This window comes from Symphodus melops, assembly GCF_947650265.1.
Source record: "Symphodus melops genome assembly, chromosome: 6".
NCBI classification, from domain to species: domain Eukaryota; kingdom Metazoa; phylum Chordata; class Actinopteri; order Labriformes; family Labridae; genus Symphodus; species Symphodus melops.
The window spans coordinates 5,923,324-5,939,014 of record NC_136696.1 but is presented as its reverse complement, the minus strand read 5'-3'; the positions used below and the strand labels follow the sequence as shown (position 1 = coordinate 5,939,014).

The window sequence follows — 15,691 nt, the reverse complement described above, 5'->3', positions numbered from 1 at the left end:
CTTGTCAAGCATCAGCGACAGCAGTTTGAACAGCAGCCGTTACTGCCAAAGAAGAGACACCTCAAAGGGAGAAAGCTAATTTTGTAAAAAAAAAAAAGGCACCTTATGTCACAGCTGTAACAGACCCTCCATCAAAGCATACTTTTAAATGGATCACTTATTTCTAACTGGTGTCCCCTTAGTTAAACAAAAGGAAAGTTATTTATTTATGGCCCCTATCTTATTCCAAGTTTTTACAGACATAAACAAGACTTGAATTGCTGGTAAAGAGTTAAACTGGCTGCAAGTTAAGTACACAAAATGTAGTTGTAAAGTTTCTTGAAAGAAACAAATGAACTTTTGTTTAACAAATGTTATATTATGGTTTTCATTTCTTGTTTTGTTGCCCAATTGTCTTTTCCTGTCTCATTTGGTTATTTTACTGTATATCCTGGTCTGGCTTGTATTCCAAGTAAATATTTTTTCCGAGTTTAGTTTTTACTTGCTTCCTGTTTTATTTTGTAGTTCTCGTCTCCAATGTTTCCTGGCTTGTATTACTTCCTCCCTTTGTTTGGTTTCCCTCTATTTTGATTGGCCTGATTGTCTTTACCTACGTCATTAGTCGAACCTGTGTGAGTGTGTGAGAGTTCCTTCCCTCTTGTCACGTCATTCGTCTACTGTACCTACCTGTGGTTCTGTGTTAGCTGCTTTTCTCTTTGTGTCTCCCTGAGGTTTTTTTTCTTTTTGTGAATTTTTGTTGCTAGTGGAAAGTAAGTTTTTGTTTTTATGGACTTTTTGTGAAATAAATAAATGTTCTTATCTGCATGTGGGTCCTCCTATTTGTTTTCGATTAACTGTAACATTCACATTCTTTAAAAAGTACTTTTGTAAAAAAGTGTTTTAGTACATTTTCACATTAAAAAGTGAGCGTATGTTGACATAAGTAAATGTTTCTCACCTGGCATTAATAGGCAGAGTCATTATCTCCTCACCGACACCCTCAACATCAACCACGAGTGCCAGCTTGTATATCTTGATTGTGTTGGAGCACAGGGTCAACTGTCACAAAAAACACATGTAAACAATGTGATGTAATGACTTTTAAACCACTTTCTTTAAGCACTATTTTGGCAAAAGACTTGTGCAGTACACTCATCAGCTGTTTGTCTGGAACAAATACAACAAATACATCTAAACCAACAAATAACCAAATTTTACAATCTGAGAGAATAATACACACATTGTTGTGGCTAGAATTACACAGCGTTAATGCTAAATGGATTTCAGCATATATATAGTGCTTTTCTAGTCTTTCTAGACTTTTACAGCGCAGATCAAAACCACTCATTCACACACTGATGGCAAAGGTCGCTTTGTAAAGTGCCTATCAGTATTAACTACGGTAATCTCCTTAGTAAATATTGATACGATGCCAACAAACCACCCGGAGCAACTTGGGGTTAAGTTTCTTGCTCAAGGCCATATCAGACATGTTTTGTTGCAGGAGCTGGGGCTCGAACTCTCCGACCTTCGGTAGAGTTGACCGACTACCAACTCAAGGGATCCCAAGTTAGCTGCTGGTATGGTTGTATGAAGTGTGAGCTCATATCCACAAAACTATGTTAAGAACTTGATTAAAATTATTTTAGGGCCTTTCTGTATCAGAGGATACCAGCGGCACACTCACAGTATGCCTGCAGTCTGCATCACTTGTCATTCAGAGTTCCCTGGCACACTGAAAGCTGATATCTTTGGGCCTTCTTCCATTTTCAAACAATGATCAAAAATTAAATTAGAAAACCAAAAAGATGAACAAAAGTTTGTCAACAAAGTAAATTGTTTTTTATGCTTTTTTTGCATAATGGCACAATCCTAGGACAGTGTCAGCCAATAATCTTTAAACCTTTGTTGCTTAAAATAACCTTAATGCGGGATGTACTGTAGTCGTATTGATCAATTCACAACATAGCTTTCAGTCTACTCGGATAATTAATTTTGAGTTGTTACACTACAGACTCAAACAGTGCGCTGCAGATAGAGCAACGCGTGGTGTTTAAAAGAAGTGCTAAAACAAAGTGTCTTGCCTTTAGAGAAGTATTGCGCTGAGATTTGTTTCAATATAGCAAAATATTAACACACATGGCCAATAAAACTGATTCTGATTCTATTTACCCTAATGTTTTCTTTTAGCTCGTTTTTTCTTAAAGCTAAATTAAGAAAGCTAAACTATGTGTCCATGTGTTCTTTAACTGTACCTTAATGGTGGCATCTGACATAGCACGCACAGACCCTGCTGCAGGGCTGATGGTAAACTCCACAGGATTTGCACGCAGGTCTCTAGTGTTGCTGCCCTGCCAATTGGAACAAGTCACGCTGTGAAACCCTGATCCATCTTCGGGGACACGCAGGGCAAAGGTCATGGGCACAAAGGAAGTATTGAGGAGGGTACAACTCAATGTTTGTGGGAAACCTGAATAGAATGAACAGGTGGAGGAAAAGAGGATCAAGATGAATAACAGGTTAAAAAATAAGAACAAAGGAACATTTTAAGAGAAGGCTTCAAAGGCAGTAGGAGTATTCAGATTCTCTAAGGTGCATAACAACAAGTCAGTTTTTACTCACCAAAGGCTACATCTCCAAAACTGAACTCTGAAATGTTGAAATGGAATGTTGGACCGATGACACAACCCCTGAAAGTGAAGACAAAGACAGAAACAATGAGAAAAAGAAACAGCAATTTCAAGGATTATTTCGAAAGTATTGTGAGCAAAGTGGAAGGTGAGAAATCCTGACTATTCGGTTTGTAAAAGCTGAAAGCTCCATTACAATTTGAGTCAGATGTATGCCCTAACTTCACCTGAAGGTCAAGGTAAGTGGCTGAGGCTGTCCTGTGACAGCTAGCAGCAAGTCTTCAGAAAAAGTTCCCAAGACTCGACTGTGGAAGGTCACCATCACAATCTGGCTGGCCCCAGAGGGAACAACACCTTCCTCGGGGCTGAAGGAGAAACAGCATCCAAAAGTGGTGTCGGAACTCAAGAAATGGAAAGGTGCATCAGTCAGTCCTGTGTTAGACACCAGCACCTATAAAAAGAGATACATCCACTGATTAAACACTCTTTTTATTGTATAAGACCACTATCAGTGATTAAATATTGTGACTTGAATTCAAAACAATGGACACATTAATGACAACCCAAAAAAACACTGTTTAAGCTGTTTAATGGTTTTATTTTGGAAATTAAAATGGTGAACTTGTTTTTTTCTTAGAATATTTAAATAGTCTCACGCCTAACAATTATAAGGCAGTAATACACCATCAGTATCAGGAGGTTTAGAAAAGAGAGGAAATGTTTATGTATCCCACCGACTACATTATCTTTTAAAAGCACTGGGAACAAGTGGCTTCTTTTCATTCAGTTTTTTCAAACTTCGACGTGTATTCTTTGGGTGGCAGTCGCTCAGTCTGTAATGATTTGGCTTGGGAACCATAGGTTCACTGGTTTAAGACCAGGTCACATGCAAGGCACCAAGCTCCCAAGTGGGAGCCCTGGCTCGTTCCCCACTTGCAGCCCCACTCTGAAATCTCTCCATGGGTTGTGTGTATTTTGGTCCTATATGTGTGAGTAGCATGTTGCTTAATCATACTCAACTATGTGTAAACCCAAGTTGTCCCTGTGGGCATTTGTCTGCTTGTTAAAAAAAAATTAAAAAACTAACTATAAAAGTGAAGGAGTATCCAGTTCAATCCATTCAGAAACTTTAACCAGCATGTCCAGGCTGGTCGTTTTCAGAACATAACAGTTAACTTTGGCTGAACCAATCTTACCTCATAATTGTCTTTGTCACCAATGAATACGTTTTTCATGTCCATGAGGTCATAGTTGAGTTGAAGTTTAGGTCCCAAGCCCTCACCCTTTATATTGAAAGGTAGACGAGACTCACGGCCTGTGTGCAGACAGACGGATTGACAGACAAAGGAAACACTTCTTAATAAAGTTACTGAAGCAAAACTGAGCAGTCAGTAAAATAAAAACTACGGCATGAAGTAATACAAAACTGATGTACAAGCAGTAACACGTAACACATGCTGATAACACATGATTCCAAAAACAAACCCTAAATTTGATTTTTTAAGTTATTGAAAATTGTTCTTTCATTTATTTGAATTAGAAAAGTTGTTTTTATGTGTCTAGTTAAAATGACAGTATCAAAAAACAAATACAACACTTTCTTAAGATTTGTTTTGTTGCAGCCCCGATAGATGTCTCGGTACGTGAAACCATGAAAGGGCATGCAAGGTCTTCCCTTCAGTTTTGCTTAGTAAGTTGCTTGTGAGTCTTTTTGCAAAGTGTGAATTTGGAGTACAGCCGTCTGCAGTGCTGCTGTCATTGACCTAAAATGGTCAAGTCATTACCTGCCTTAGAAAACATGAAAATTAATGTAAATCTGGCCTCCGGCTCACAAAACACACATGGAGGCCACATGCAAATTTCCAAACAACATTTCACCAACAGGATGTGAGGAATACATTAGAGCTTCATGATGGCATTGTCTAATATGAAAATGAGATCAAGTAGCAATAAGTTGTCAGTGGTTAAAACATTAAGGCATGTTTAAGGGTTCTTCAACAGTTTGAGCTTTTAATGTGGATATTATAGGCTGAAGGAGACAGGAAACAAAAAAGAGGGATTGTTTATGAACAGATTTTCATGGTTTTCTACCCAGTCTTGCTGACTCCCCTTTGTCTTGATTAACCTACAGATAGAAGGACAATATTTAATGAGATGCTAAGGCTATCCATTTTTACAGCAGCAGTATACTGGTTTTTGGTTTGACAACCAAATCTAAGATGTTTAAAGATAAACAAGATAAAGAGTTTTGTTTTGAGGCAAGAAACCAGTTTTATCTTGTGCTGTTTGTCACATTAAACTAGCTTTAACAGAAGGACTCTTCACATTTATTCATAGCTGATTCAAAATCCCACACTCATTACCAAATATATTCTGAAACTGAAAGATAACTTTGAATATATGTGTACTGTAGATTTACGAACTGTTTAAAATATCCTGCCCAATTTGACTCTTTCTTATTTACTGTCTTGATTCAGTTGAAATGGGTTCACAGCTACAGTATAAAGTGTTTGTTTGACCGAGACACGAAATTCTACTTCAAACTTGTTAAATATGTTTCGTTCTTTAAAACATTGCTTTATCATAATTTCAAAAAGAAAAAGTAGGTTTCTTTGACCTCTATTTGGCCTTTATTCGCAATGACATTTATACAGAGATGGTATAAGTTGGGGAGAGAGTTGTGGATGACATACTGCAAACAGCATCAGGATCTGTTGTAGCTGCTGTACATCAACACCTGCTATACCAACCAGTTAAACCAGGAAGTTATAATTAAACTTCAGCTCAAGCTAAAAGCTAATATTATCATGCAAAAATGATTAAAACACATAGCTGTTGAACATATGTAATGTTTACCAACATTAAAGTACTAAGCTATGCTGAGCAGGGAGTAACTGATTAGCCCCGCAAAAAAAAAAAAAAAAAACATTTTAGGAAGTTAAGAATCTATTTAAACTCTCAGGAAATCAGAATCTTGATTTTTACATTAATCTATTTTTTTCCACATTTAATCAAAATCTCAGAATCAGATCTAAGTTTACAACCAAGTTTTCACATACTTATGCTTATATGTAATTTATATCTTTATGGTTGTTCATAAAGTTCAGAACGGTTTGGCCCCAAGTTATATTTCTAACCTTTTAATTCCTCATGTACCGTCACAGGCTTTGAGGTCCTCAAATGCTGCGCTCTGGGTGGTTCCAAGATCGAGGTTAAAAAACAAAGGTGACAGAGTGTTTGCCACACGGGCCCCCAGACTCTGGAACAACCTCCCAGTGCAGATTAGGATGGCAAAGACTGTTTTCTCATTTACCGGTAAGTCACTTCTTAAAATGCACCTTTAGAGGCTAGCCTTCCTATGATCCTCTGTTTTTATCCTCCCACTCCATCTATTTTTATTGTTTTATTATTATGTTTTATGACTGTGTTACGATTAGTGTTGTTTTTACTGATATCGTCTCTTTCCTATGATTATTGCTTATGACTCTGTCTTATGACGCTTGTTTTGAGCATTGCGATTAACATGGTGAGTGGTCGCAAGTTCTGTTGCTATAGCCTGTTGCAAAGATCTTCGTTGCTATTGAGCTGTTTGCTGGCTGTGCTTAAAACACAATAGTTACGTGACACTTGCGATTCAGTTTGCCGCCCCCTCCCCCCATACTCAAAACATCTCCCCGCGCGAATGGCAAGAGTTGTATTTCCTAGACACTGACCTGCAACATCACAATATATGGTTTGTTGGTACACTTTGGCCTCCTCTGGCTTGAAGATAATGTTGAACTGTGCTGTCATGTTGGGCCAAATTTCCCCCTCCTGAGCCATGTGAAGACAAGAAGACAAACATAATTATTTTACTAACGAGACAAAAAGCAGTAAACTAGCTCACACAGTTGTAAAAGACACATTTGAGGACTTTATTTTGTGAATGAACTACATTCATAGTTTGTAGAAAACAATGTAGGAGCTAACCAGTAAATTTCTCATACAACCACCAAGAACTCTTTGTGACTTTAGATGGGTTCGTGTTTGTTGGTGGCTGTAAGGGAGAATATGAGCTCAGAAGGCCATTTCTCTCTCAAACTTTCCTAAAGTTTGTGTTGTGACTGGCCTACAGACTGTTTACTCTCTCTCTCTCCAGCACTTTCCCTCTTTTGCCCTCCTATTCTTTTTTTTTTTATGTCTGCCTCCTTTCTCCCTCTAGCAAGAGAACATGGGTGAACTAAACAGAGGAGACACTAAAGAGAAAAAAGAAAAGGGGATGTCAGGACAGGTCAGGCTACCTGAGTGTCCCTGGGCAGAAAAGTGCCTAGTCTCTGAACCCTTGTGTCATTTAGAGCCTGTATTGAACACCTAATTTTCTCAAGTGCCCTTAGTGAGCTACTGAATTGGCATTTTGCATTACTGTGGTATTCAATTAATCAGACACATCCTACAGACGATCAACTCCTAACAAGGAGACAAACTAGATACACCTAGGAATAGGATGTCCAACAAGAATTGGCACATGAGATTGGGTCAGAAGTAGAGGATGTTACGCAGCCACAGAAAAAGACAAACCGCTGGTTCCACAGTTATGCAGCTGTGTGAGAGGGCAAGGAGATGGTCCTTAACAGCCTGGCTCCTCAGTTCCTGCAAAGCTCTGGACAGCAGCGGGAGGCGATGGATTGCTGTCGGATCGGACTCACACTGATAAAGTAATCGCTCTGTCTCCTCCTCCTCCTCCTCCTCCTCCTCCTCCTCCTTCTGCTTCAGCATTGAGCTGTCCCTAGAGAAAATAATGAAGGGAGGGAAGGTGAATAGTGAAAAAAAGAAATAGAGAAAATGAGAAAGGACAGAGAGAGAAAAGGAACAGGGAAGAACAAAGAGTTGCTGAGTGAATAGAAAGTGATTGGCACCTGAGCTATTTCTGGCAAACATGATGGAGTAAAGGAAAAAAAAGAGCAGGTTATTTTACATGCAACACACCTTGAAGAGCAGGCACTCAAAACCTCATTCGAGCAATGTTTGTGTTCCCTAATGTTATAGGTATCATACACATTCACAGTCAGGATAGAGTTGACCTAATGTACATTAAACCAATTCATGTCTGTGTAAAATAATATTTTCACAAACCTCAATAAGCTCAGAGCCTCCTCTTGCAGGCTGGCCCATGTTGTCCAACAGTATTTGAGAGGTATATCACTGTTGTTGATGAGGGACACTGTGTGTACGCTTGCCAGGGAAACGTACGTCTTTCGCAACAGGACAAAGTCAGAGTCAAACTGGATGTTCACCTCCTCACAAGCCCCATACAAGCCAATGTAAACATCTTCACCTGGGCAGAAGACACACACATAAAATAAAACAAAATAAAAAGGAAGAGCAATATCATACATGAGCACAAGACTCTTAAGGAAACATTTTCGTTTGAGTTTAAAATTAGTCCAGAATGGTTGCAGTTTGAGCTCTGAAAACCACAAGCTCACAGAGCACCTGAGGAGCCCAATGGTTGAAACATCCAAGGAGGATTTTAAGCAAATCTAAAAAACCATATCAAAACTTGACAGAGAACTTTTATTGAAAACATGTCAATGACGTGACATTATCGGCTTCCTGTCTAAGATTTCAATTGCTCTGTTGGGAATCCTCTTCAGAGGCTTGGTGGTTGAGGGTGCAGCTTGTGACCAGGAGGTTGCACAATAACTGATGAGTGAAAAAAGCTTTTACAGCCTCTGTTTTCTGATCCTCTCCAAAACAGCTCCACATATGGGCAGTCCATATATGGACTGTCTATATATGGACTGTCTTCATGATAGTGTTCCCTTTCTCTGTGCATCATGTTTGTATAAGTACACATGCAATAAAGACTCTTATAGATTCCTTTCTACAGCTCTTTAGCGTGCTTACATGAAGCTGATTCTTAATCACATCATTGCCCTGAAGATACAGTTGCATAGGGGAGAGACACTTGCACACTGATATACTGTCTGCCCAGCACAACAAAATTCTACCCGCTGATTGGCCACTGCTGCTCCTCTGGGAGTCTAAGAGCTTAATGTGGGCAGAGGAGAAACTCACAGAGGAGTCAAGGACACACTGCAAAGTTTAGCTTTGAAAGGCTGGATCGAGATCAAAAGGAGCCTCGCAGAGAGATTAAAATGGTGCTCAAAATATCCTCGAAATCTGGCATTGACAACAACTAACTTTACTATGCTGCCAAAGTCTCTCTAAATTAAAGGAACATGGAATATGTCAGGGCAAATTCAATATGAAAGGTTTAAACTATTAGGCAGTAGTTTAGAAATGATTTCCCAAAAATGATCGTATGGCTCAACTTCTCCAAGTAAAGTTTTAAATCAAACACCAGAAGAACTTAATACTTATTAGAACATCTCATGAGTGTCTGTGTGTGGCAGCGTCACAGAGTGAACCACTCCAGCATTGAGAGAAAGAGCAACAATAGCAAGCAGCAGGATAACGATGCAAACATGTTTTTGAATAAAACCACCATGAACAAGGGCTCATGTAAATACTAATTTTGTTTAAATTCAAATCAGATGGACTGATGCTCGAGCCTGGAGAAACACACTGCTCATACTCAGATTGTAGATTGCATTGGATACATTTGGAAAGACAAGTGCCCGTCTCAGCTCTTCTCGACAGAGTATAGGAGGTCTAAAGAGTTTGATCCTAACTCGACAGGGTTCTCGTCTCCCTGTGATTCAGTACTTTATCATCTGTTTGATCAAATTCCCCAACCTACCGTGAAGGAAAACACTAACACCTGGGTCACTAATAATCACCCAAATGAAAACGATCAAAGTGAAGTGGATGGGGGAGAGAGATTGTCTTTTGAAAGAAGTGCATCTCAATTCCTGCAATGGGTTTTTTACTCTGCTGTGATTGTAGTGCTTTTCAAAGCTTGTCTCTTGCCAAAACAATCATTGAGAGGAGCCATTATTTTTAACTGACAATTTTGTTTCCCCATGCTGTTTCTGTATCAAGTACCACTCTTTTTTCATCTGCTGTTTTCAGTTTAAGTCACTGAGATAAATTACATTTCCATTCAATTTATATTTTATGTTTAAAACACAACAGCCTTCGCTATAGTCATCTTTTAACGTCAAATAGCATGGTGGCAAAATGCTGTCTCATTTGTGATGTGAAAAATTATCTTTTTATTTCAGCTTCCAGCTGATGCACCTAACAAAGGGATCAAGATGACAACAAACGACAACTTACTTTGTTTGTTTTTAGGAATAACATGTTTTATGTCTGATCTTTTGTAAATGTGAAATCACACACACGACTTGAAAAATAATTTGATAGTTTTTGTGTTTATTTGAGTTATTCCACATTCGCTTTTGAATTGAGCGTTTGACAGAACAGCATTTTTAGAATGAACCTTTTTTAAAAGGATTTCTAATAAATGTGTTTATTCATTATTGTGACAAGACAAACAGAGCGCAAATTTAACATTTAAAAAATAAACTTGTCATCGCTCTGTTGTGGGCTAACTATATTAAGATTCAAGCGTTCCAACCCAACTGTAACCATATCACTGGCATTACTAGGAAGCAATAACGAGTTACAATTTGGCTGACACATAAGCTGATAGCAAAGTTCCTATCAATGCTGATCCTAATATCATAATGCCAATTTGCTGACACAAATGGAATATTGTTCCTGTCATTTTATTATTTGTCTTTTGTAATTACTTTAAGAAAAGTCTATCTGTAGCCTGCATGCAGGTTAAGTAGTTATTAAAAATTAAAGTCTTGAACATGATCCACATAAACAAATGCATGAACACAAAAAAAAAAAAGTGACCAGGAGTCAGGGGCTAATACTCGACATTCTCTGATTATGACGCAGTCTCTAGAATGACTCTTAAGAACCCAAATGATAAATCCCTTTTAGAATGACAGGGCAGTTTTATTAAAATATAAAAGTTTTATCACTTTATCACAGTACTTTCTATTTGCCACCAAAATGTTATTTGTAAATATGAGCAGTAGCTACTGTATGTCTGTAGGGAACCAGAAATTTCATATTCAAGTCCTGCTAATGTCCAAGAATTGAATTTGGCACTGGTCTCTGGAGAGGTGACAATTCCTGAGCATTGCAGACGTGACACTGAGCAATCACTCAGCGACTTATAAAGAAAGTCTGCCTTTACAAAGCACCTTTGAGATACTCATTGTGTCTGACTAGTTTTTGGGGTTTCTTGAAGCGAGCTCAGAATAAAGACAGTCTGGCTGTGTAGGACTTTGTCGTACATCTCTGACCAAAACCACAGGACAAGAACACCTTCTCAACACAACCATGAGAACACGACAAATATCTATTCCAAATAATAACTGAGTGACAATAATACAAATCATTTGTAATAAAGCCACCACATGAAGTACATGTTTTGACTTTCCTTAAGGTCTCTCATTAGGTTTAAGCCTTGTTTAATGCAAACTGTTTAAGAGAACTCTTCATCCATCTCTGCCTTGACTGGAACACAAGTGAACAGAAGTGATTAATTGGGACATGAGACACCTCATTCTTGAAAAGCTTGAAAGCCTCAGTGGCAGTTAAACTCTCACAGTATGACTTACTGTATGTAGCTTCAAGAGGCATCAACAACAACAATAAAGCCCAGTTCCAGTTGATGGAAACAACCAATAAGACAGAGAAGTATGATAACTCGTTAAATCTTTACCAAAGCCGTTCATAAAACCACTACAGGCTACACACAGGCAACTATCGATGGCCATCATGGGCCCAAAGGCAGAAAGAAGACATACATGAAGAGCCAGGCACAGTTCCACAGGAAAGCCAGATCTTCGCTTTCACTGCTTGAAAGAGAAGGAAGCTGTGAGATTCAGACAGATAAAGAAGAAAAGAAAATATGGAGGATGAGTGATAGAAGGAAATGAAGGAGAGAGAAAGAAGAATAGTGGTATACAGAAAGAAAAGCAATTATCTCCCAGCATCCGGATGCTATGACAGCAGTTGACAGGCAGGGAGAGCTGCAGCTTATTGCTAAGCTTTCATCATCGCTGGCCACCAACCCATCTTTCCTGGCTGGCTTTCTTTTCCCATAATTCCTCTATGTACACATCGAGGGAACTTCTCAACCCCCTCAGCTAACTTTGATTACAGCACAAACAGCGCTCTGCAGTGTTTGTGTGAGAGAGGGTGTGCTTGTACTCTGATTTTGATTGTGTGTGTGTGTATGTCTGTTTGTGTGCAGCAGCTTGATGTTTGTGTGCATGGTGCGCTGCTTTTCTAAAAGGCTGCTCTGCTGAAGTCCCCTCGGTGCTCTTGCCCTGTCAAAGCAGATGCCTCAGCGCTGCCTAAGAGCTGTCCGTCTTTTCATTTAAACCAGCAGCAGCAGTGACAGAGGAGGGGGTTGGATGAAGGGGGATTACTGGAGGAGCAAGAAGTCTCTTTAAAGACAGAACAAGCAAACTATGTTTTTCAAAGCTACACTGGCAGTGACAATGCAAAATAAAGATAAAATATGTGTCTATCTTTGGACCTACATGACATGCAGTACACATGCACAGACAGCATTTGCAGAAATCTCAAATGACCCCTCAGTAAGGAGTTAAGCCTTTTCAGAATACTGATCTGAAACATACATGAGCACGAGGGAGTCAGGGAACGGTGCTAAATTAAAAATGATAGTCTCTTGATGGGCTGTAAGTGGTGTTCTGGACCTTTGCTGTTCCTCCCATTATAAAAGCTTAATGCTGCTGAATACCTCTCTTTGCAATTCCTTCAGCAGACCTGCCTGTTTATGTAGCCACACAGTACCTGTTGTTAAAGGTCATAAACCATTTTCAAGTGCACAAAAACTGGAAAACAAAACCCATACTCAAATAGATGTTTCCTGCAGATCCTTTTTAATCAAAGCAATCATCATTAAAAACCTACAAATAAGTATTTTATCTGTCACTCTCTGCCGGGAAATAGCATCACAATAATTAAATGATAACGCCAAAATTGATGAATATGAATCTAAAAACAAAACAGCTCAGCTCTTATCTACAAATCATACACGGGCACTTTTTCACAAGGTGACTTTCCTGTGGGAGAGTTTCAGGACCACTACTGATAACAGAATAAATGTCGTGTCAGCATGCCACTGAATTTCCCATCACGTACACACCCAAACGTACGCAGTGCTTCAAAGTAAAAAAAAAAAAAAAAGGGTGTAGTGAGCTGTGGAAAATCCACCCATACGTGATACATATCTAACAAGAGTGAACTCAAGTCCCTTCTCTGTATTCTACACAGCTGTTCTACTATAATTGTTTAGCATCATGGGATTTTTCTACTGAGATAACTTTTAGGGAGCTGTGTAGCTGAAATTAGCTCTAAAGGCGACTTTGATGTGCCAAGCTTAGGTAAAGACTAAAGCTGATTTGTTTTTGATTGAAGCCTCCTCATGGTTAATCAACTCTAGCCTGCCACGTTTGCTGTTGCTATTTTCAGCGACCAATGTTTAGCTGGGAGTACTCATAGAACATGAACATAAAGCTCACATTAAATGTTTGACAAGCTTTAGTTGATAATACACAGCTAAAGAAAGTTACAAATGTATCCTATATTCCAATAGGTTGTTTAGAAAAGAGATGTGCTAAATTAAGAAAGAAAGAATCACAACCTAATCTTCCCTTACGGTAAATCATCTCTTCCAGTGCAGTACTGTTTTCTTCTTTCCCCTAATTGTTCCCCTTGTGAGTAGTCAGGAAAAGTCAAAAGCTTTGTCCTCACGCCTTTCATGTTAAGGAGTCTGGCTAATTGAGCATGCAACCAAGGCGAACCTTAAAACATGTGACCCTTGTGTGTTCAGCCTCAGTGTGGGGAGAGCCCTCCACTCCCTCTTTACTAGATGATCACTAATGAGGAGACAAAAAACATTTTGGAAGGCTGGCACAATCAATGTAAATAAAGGTTTTAATGTTGCAGATTGTTAAATCGAATGTTAATGATTATAAAAACATGATTAGTTGACTGCATTAAGTGGTGAAAAGTCCCAACTAATGAACCAACATAGAAAGAAAGCAGTTAGTCACGTAATTCATCTGTTGTCTTACAACATAATTCAATCTTTCACAGCATAAAGGGCGCATTTGTTTTCTTCATAGAAAAGTCCTGCTTGTCAATTTTTAATCACTACAGTGACCGAGCCTAACCTCAATATGTGTCAGTTCAAGTTTGATTTCAGGCATTATTTATACTCAATTAAAGGAAATGTATGACAAAATATGCATATAGTAGGCTGAATCAAAGATTGTATGAGTTGTCCCAATCACCCAGGGTTAGCAGAAAAATATTTAGACCAGTTTACACAAATGTGTTGTGTCATTCTTATTTGTAATATGATATAACCTTATTCTCTTCTGAAATGATTAAGCAACATCTTCAGTTTTACAAAGATTAATCATGAAATCAAGACAAGAGGAGAGGAGAGGAGAGGAGAGGAAAGGAGAGGAGAGGAGAGGAGAGGAGAGGAAAGGAGAGGAGAGGAGAGGAAAGGAAATGAGAGGAGAGATAACAGGTCCTCAGAGAGAGCTTCACTAAGCAGTAAATTCTATACCCCACAGCCCTCATCACCTTCCTCCCCACCATATTCACTTTGCAGGTCCCTGAGGATGTTATAGATTCTTCTCTTATTACTATTACTTATGTCACCTTTTACTTCATGGCCAGAAGCCGACACAAACAGACAGATACCCACACAAGCCCCAAAGTACCTCATTAGTAACTTCTCATTTGCTACATCCAAGGTTAAAGGAAAGGATCATTCTGAATTCAAAACCAGCATTATTCATACGATAGAAGACAATCACTCACACACACACACAAACACACACACACACACACCCACACACACACACACACACACACAATGTTTCAAGTTTACAAAAAAAGGACAACCAGAAAAGAGACAATGCACGACTAATTGGACCAGCTTGGGGGAATATTTCTGTGATGGGCTGCAACAGATAGGTCTCTGGATGGAAAACAATGATAAGGGCTGCTTATGTGACGGAAACAAAGTTATGCACACGTGATAAAATCACAAGTGTGCAACAAAACAAACTTCTAAACTGACTAAAAGGAAGTCCTGTATATCAATGATTTTCATGAATCCCTGATCTAGGACTGAGGAAATTACAGCAACCAATGTTGTATGTGTGTGTGTGTGTGTGTGTGTGTGTGTGTGTGTGTGTGTGTGTGTGTGTGTGTGTGTGTGTGTGTGTGTGTGCGCGTGCGTGCGTGTGTGTGTGTGTCTGTGTGTGTGTGCGTGCGTGCGTTCGTGTGTGTGTGTGTGTGTCGTAGTGTGCTGATGTTTAGCAGTCCAGTTCTGGGTCAGCATTGATGCTGAAAGAGAATCTCATTAAAGTGTTTACCTCAGTGATTGTAGTAAACACAATCATCCTTTTTGTTCCACTCCATTTGACCCTGCTGATCATGCAAACTATTTTTGTATACATTTCTGCTTCCATCTTCCATCTTCTTCCTTTGACTGCTTTTAGAGCTCGCTGTGTGGGTTATTGTACGTATGTTACCAAGAGAAAAAAACATGGATGCATCCACTTGTTCTTGTATCTCATGAGAGTACTGCTTGCACATATTTGCATGGAAACATCTAATATATTTTTTCACAAAAATGTTATCAAAAAAACAGATCAACATCATCTGAAAACTCACAACCTCTCTTTTATAAAGGAATGTAAGCAAAGCAATAAAACAATTAACATGTAGAGGAGGGCTTCTATAAATATTATGACACTACACTACTCCAGCTCTGAGAGGCAGAGAAATCAAGTGAGAGTGCAGATGAAACGTTCTATTGTTTTTAAAAGATGTTGTCAAAACGGACATTGGCTTGCTTTCTTTGTGTTCTTACCAGTGTGATAGTGAAGGAGCAGCTCCTGGCTGTGCTCTCCTACAGTCATGGGGTTAAAATCCACAGTCACCTGCATGCCTTCTCCTACTTCAAGGGTTCCAGCAGATGGCGTCACTGAGAAAGGCCTAAAAAATAGAACAGAGAAGAATTTTACAAGTTTAGGCTTGGTGTCTCTAGTTCAAGAAAA

General features: G+C 39.0%; 1 protein-coding gene across 1 annotated transcript in view; it reads right to left on the bottom strand.

Annotated features, from left to right (window-relative positions):
- hydin (HYDIN axonemal central pair apparatus protein) overlaps nt 1-15,691 on the bottom strand; it is a 78,412-nt gene that overhangs the window by 56,038 nt on the left and 6,683 nt on the right. The window contains exons 7-15 of the mRNA XM_079345818.1: nt 15,505-15,629; nt 7,722-7,923; nt 7,167-7,374; nt 6,323-6,422; nt 3,806-3,924; nt 2,837-3,060; nt 2,602-2,669; nt 2,235-2,449; nt 938-1,038 (exon numbers count right to left, since the gene is read on the bottom strand). Coding sequence (XP_079201944.1) covers nt 938-1,038; nt 2,235-2,449; nt 2,602-2,669; nt 2,837-3,060; nt 3,806-3,924; nt 6,323-6,422; nt 7,167-7,374; nt 7,722-7,923; nt 15,505-15,629 — 1,362 coding nt within the window. The remainder of the gene's footprint in view (nt 1-937; nt 1,039-2,234; nt 2,450-2,601; nt 2,670-2,836; nt 3,061-3,805; nt 3,925-6,322; nt 6,423-7,166; nt 7,375-7,721; nt 7,924-15,504; nt 15,630-15,691) is intronic.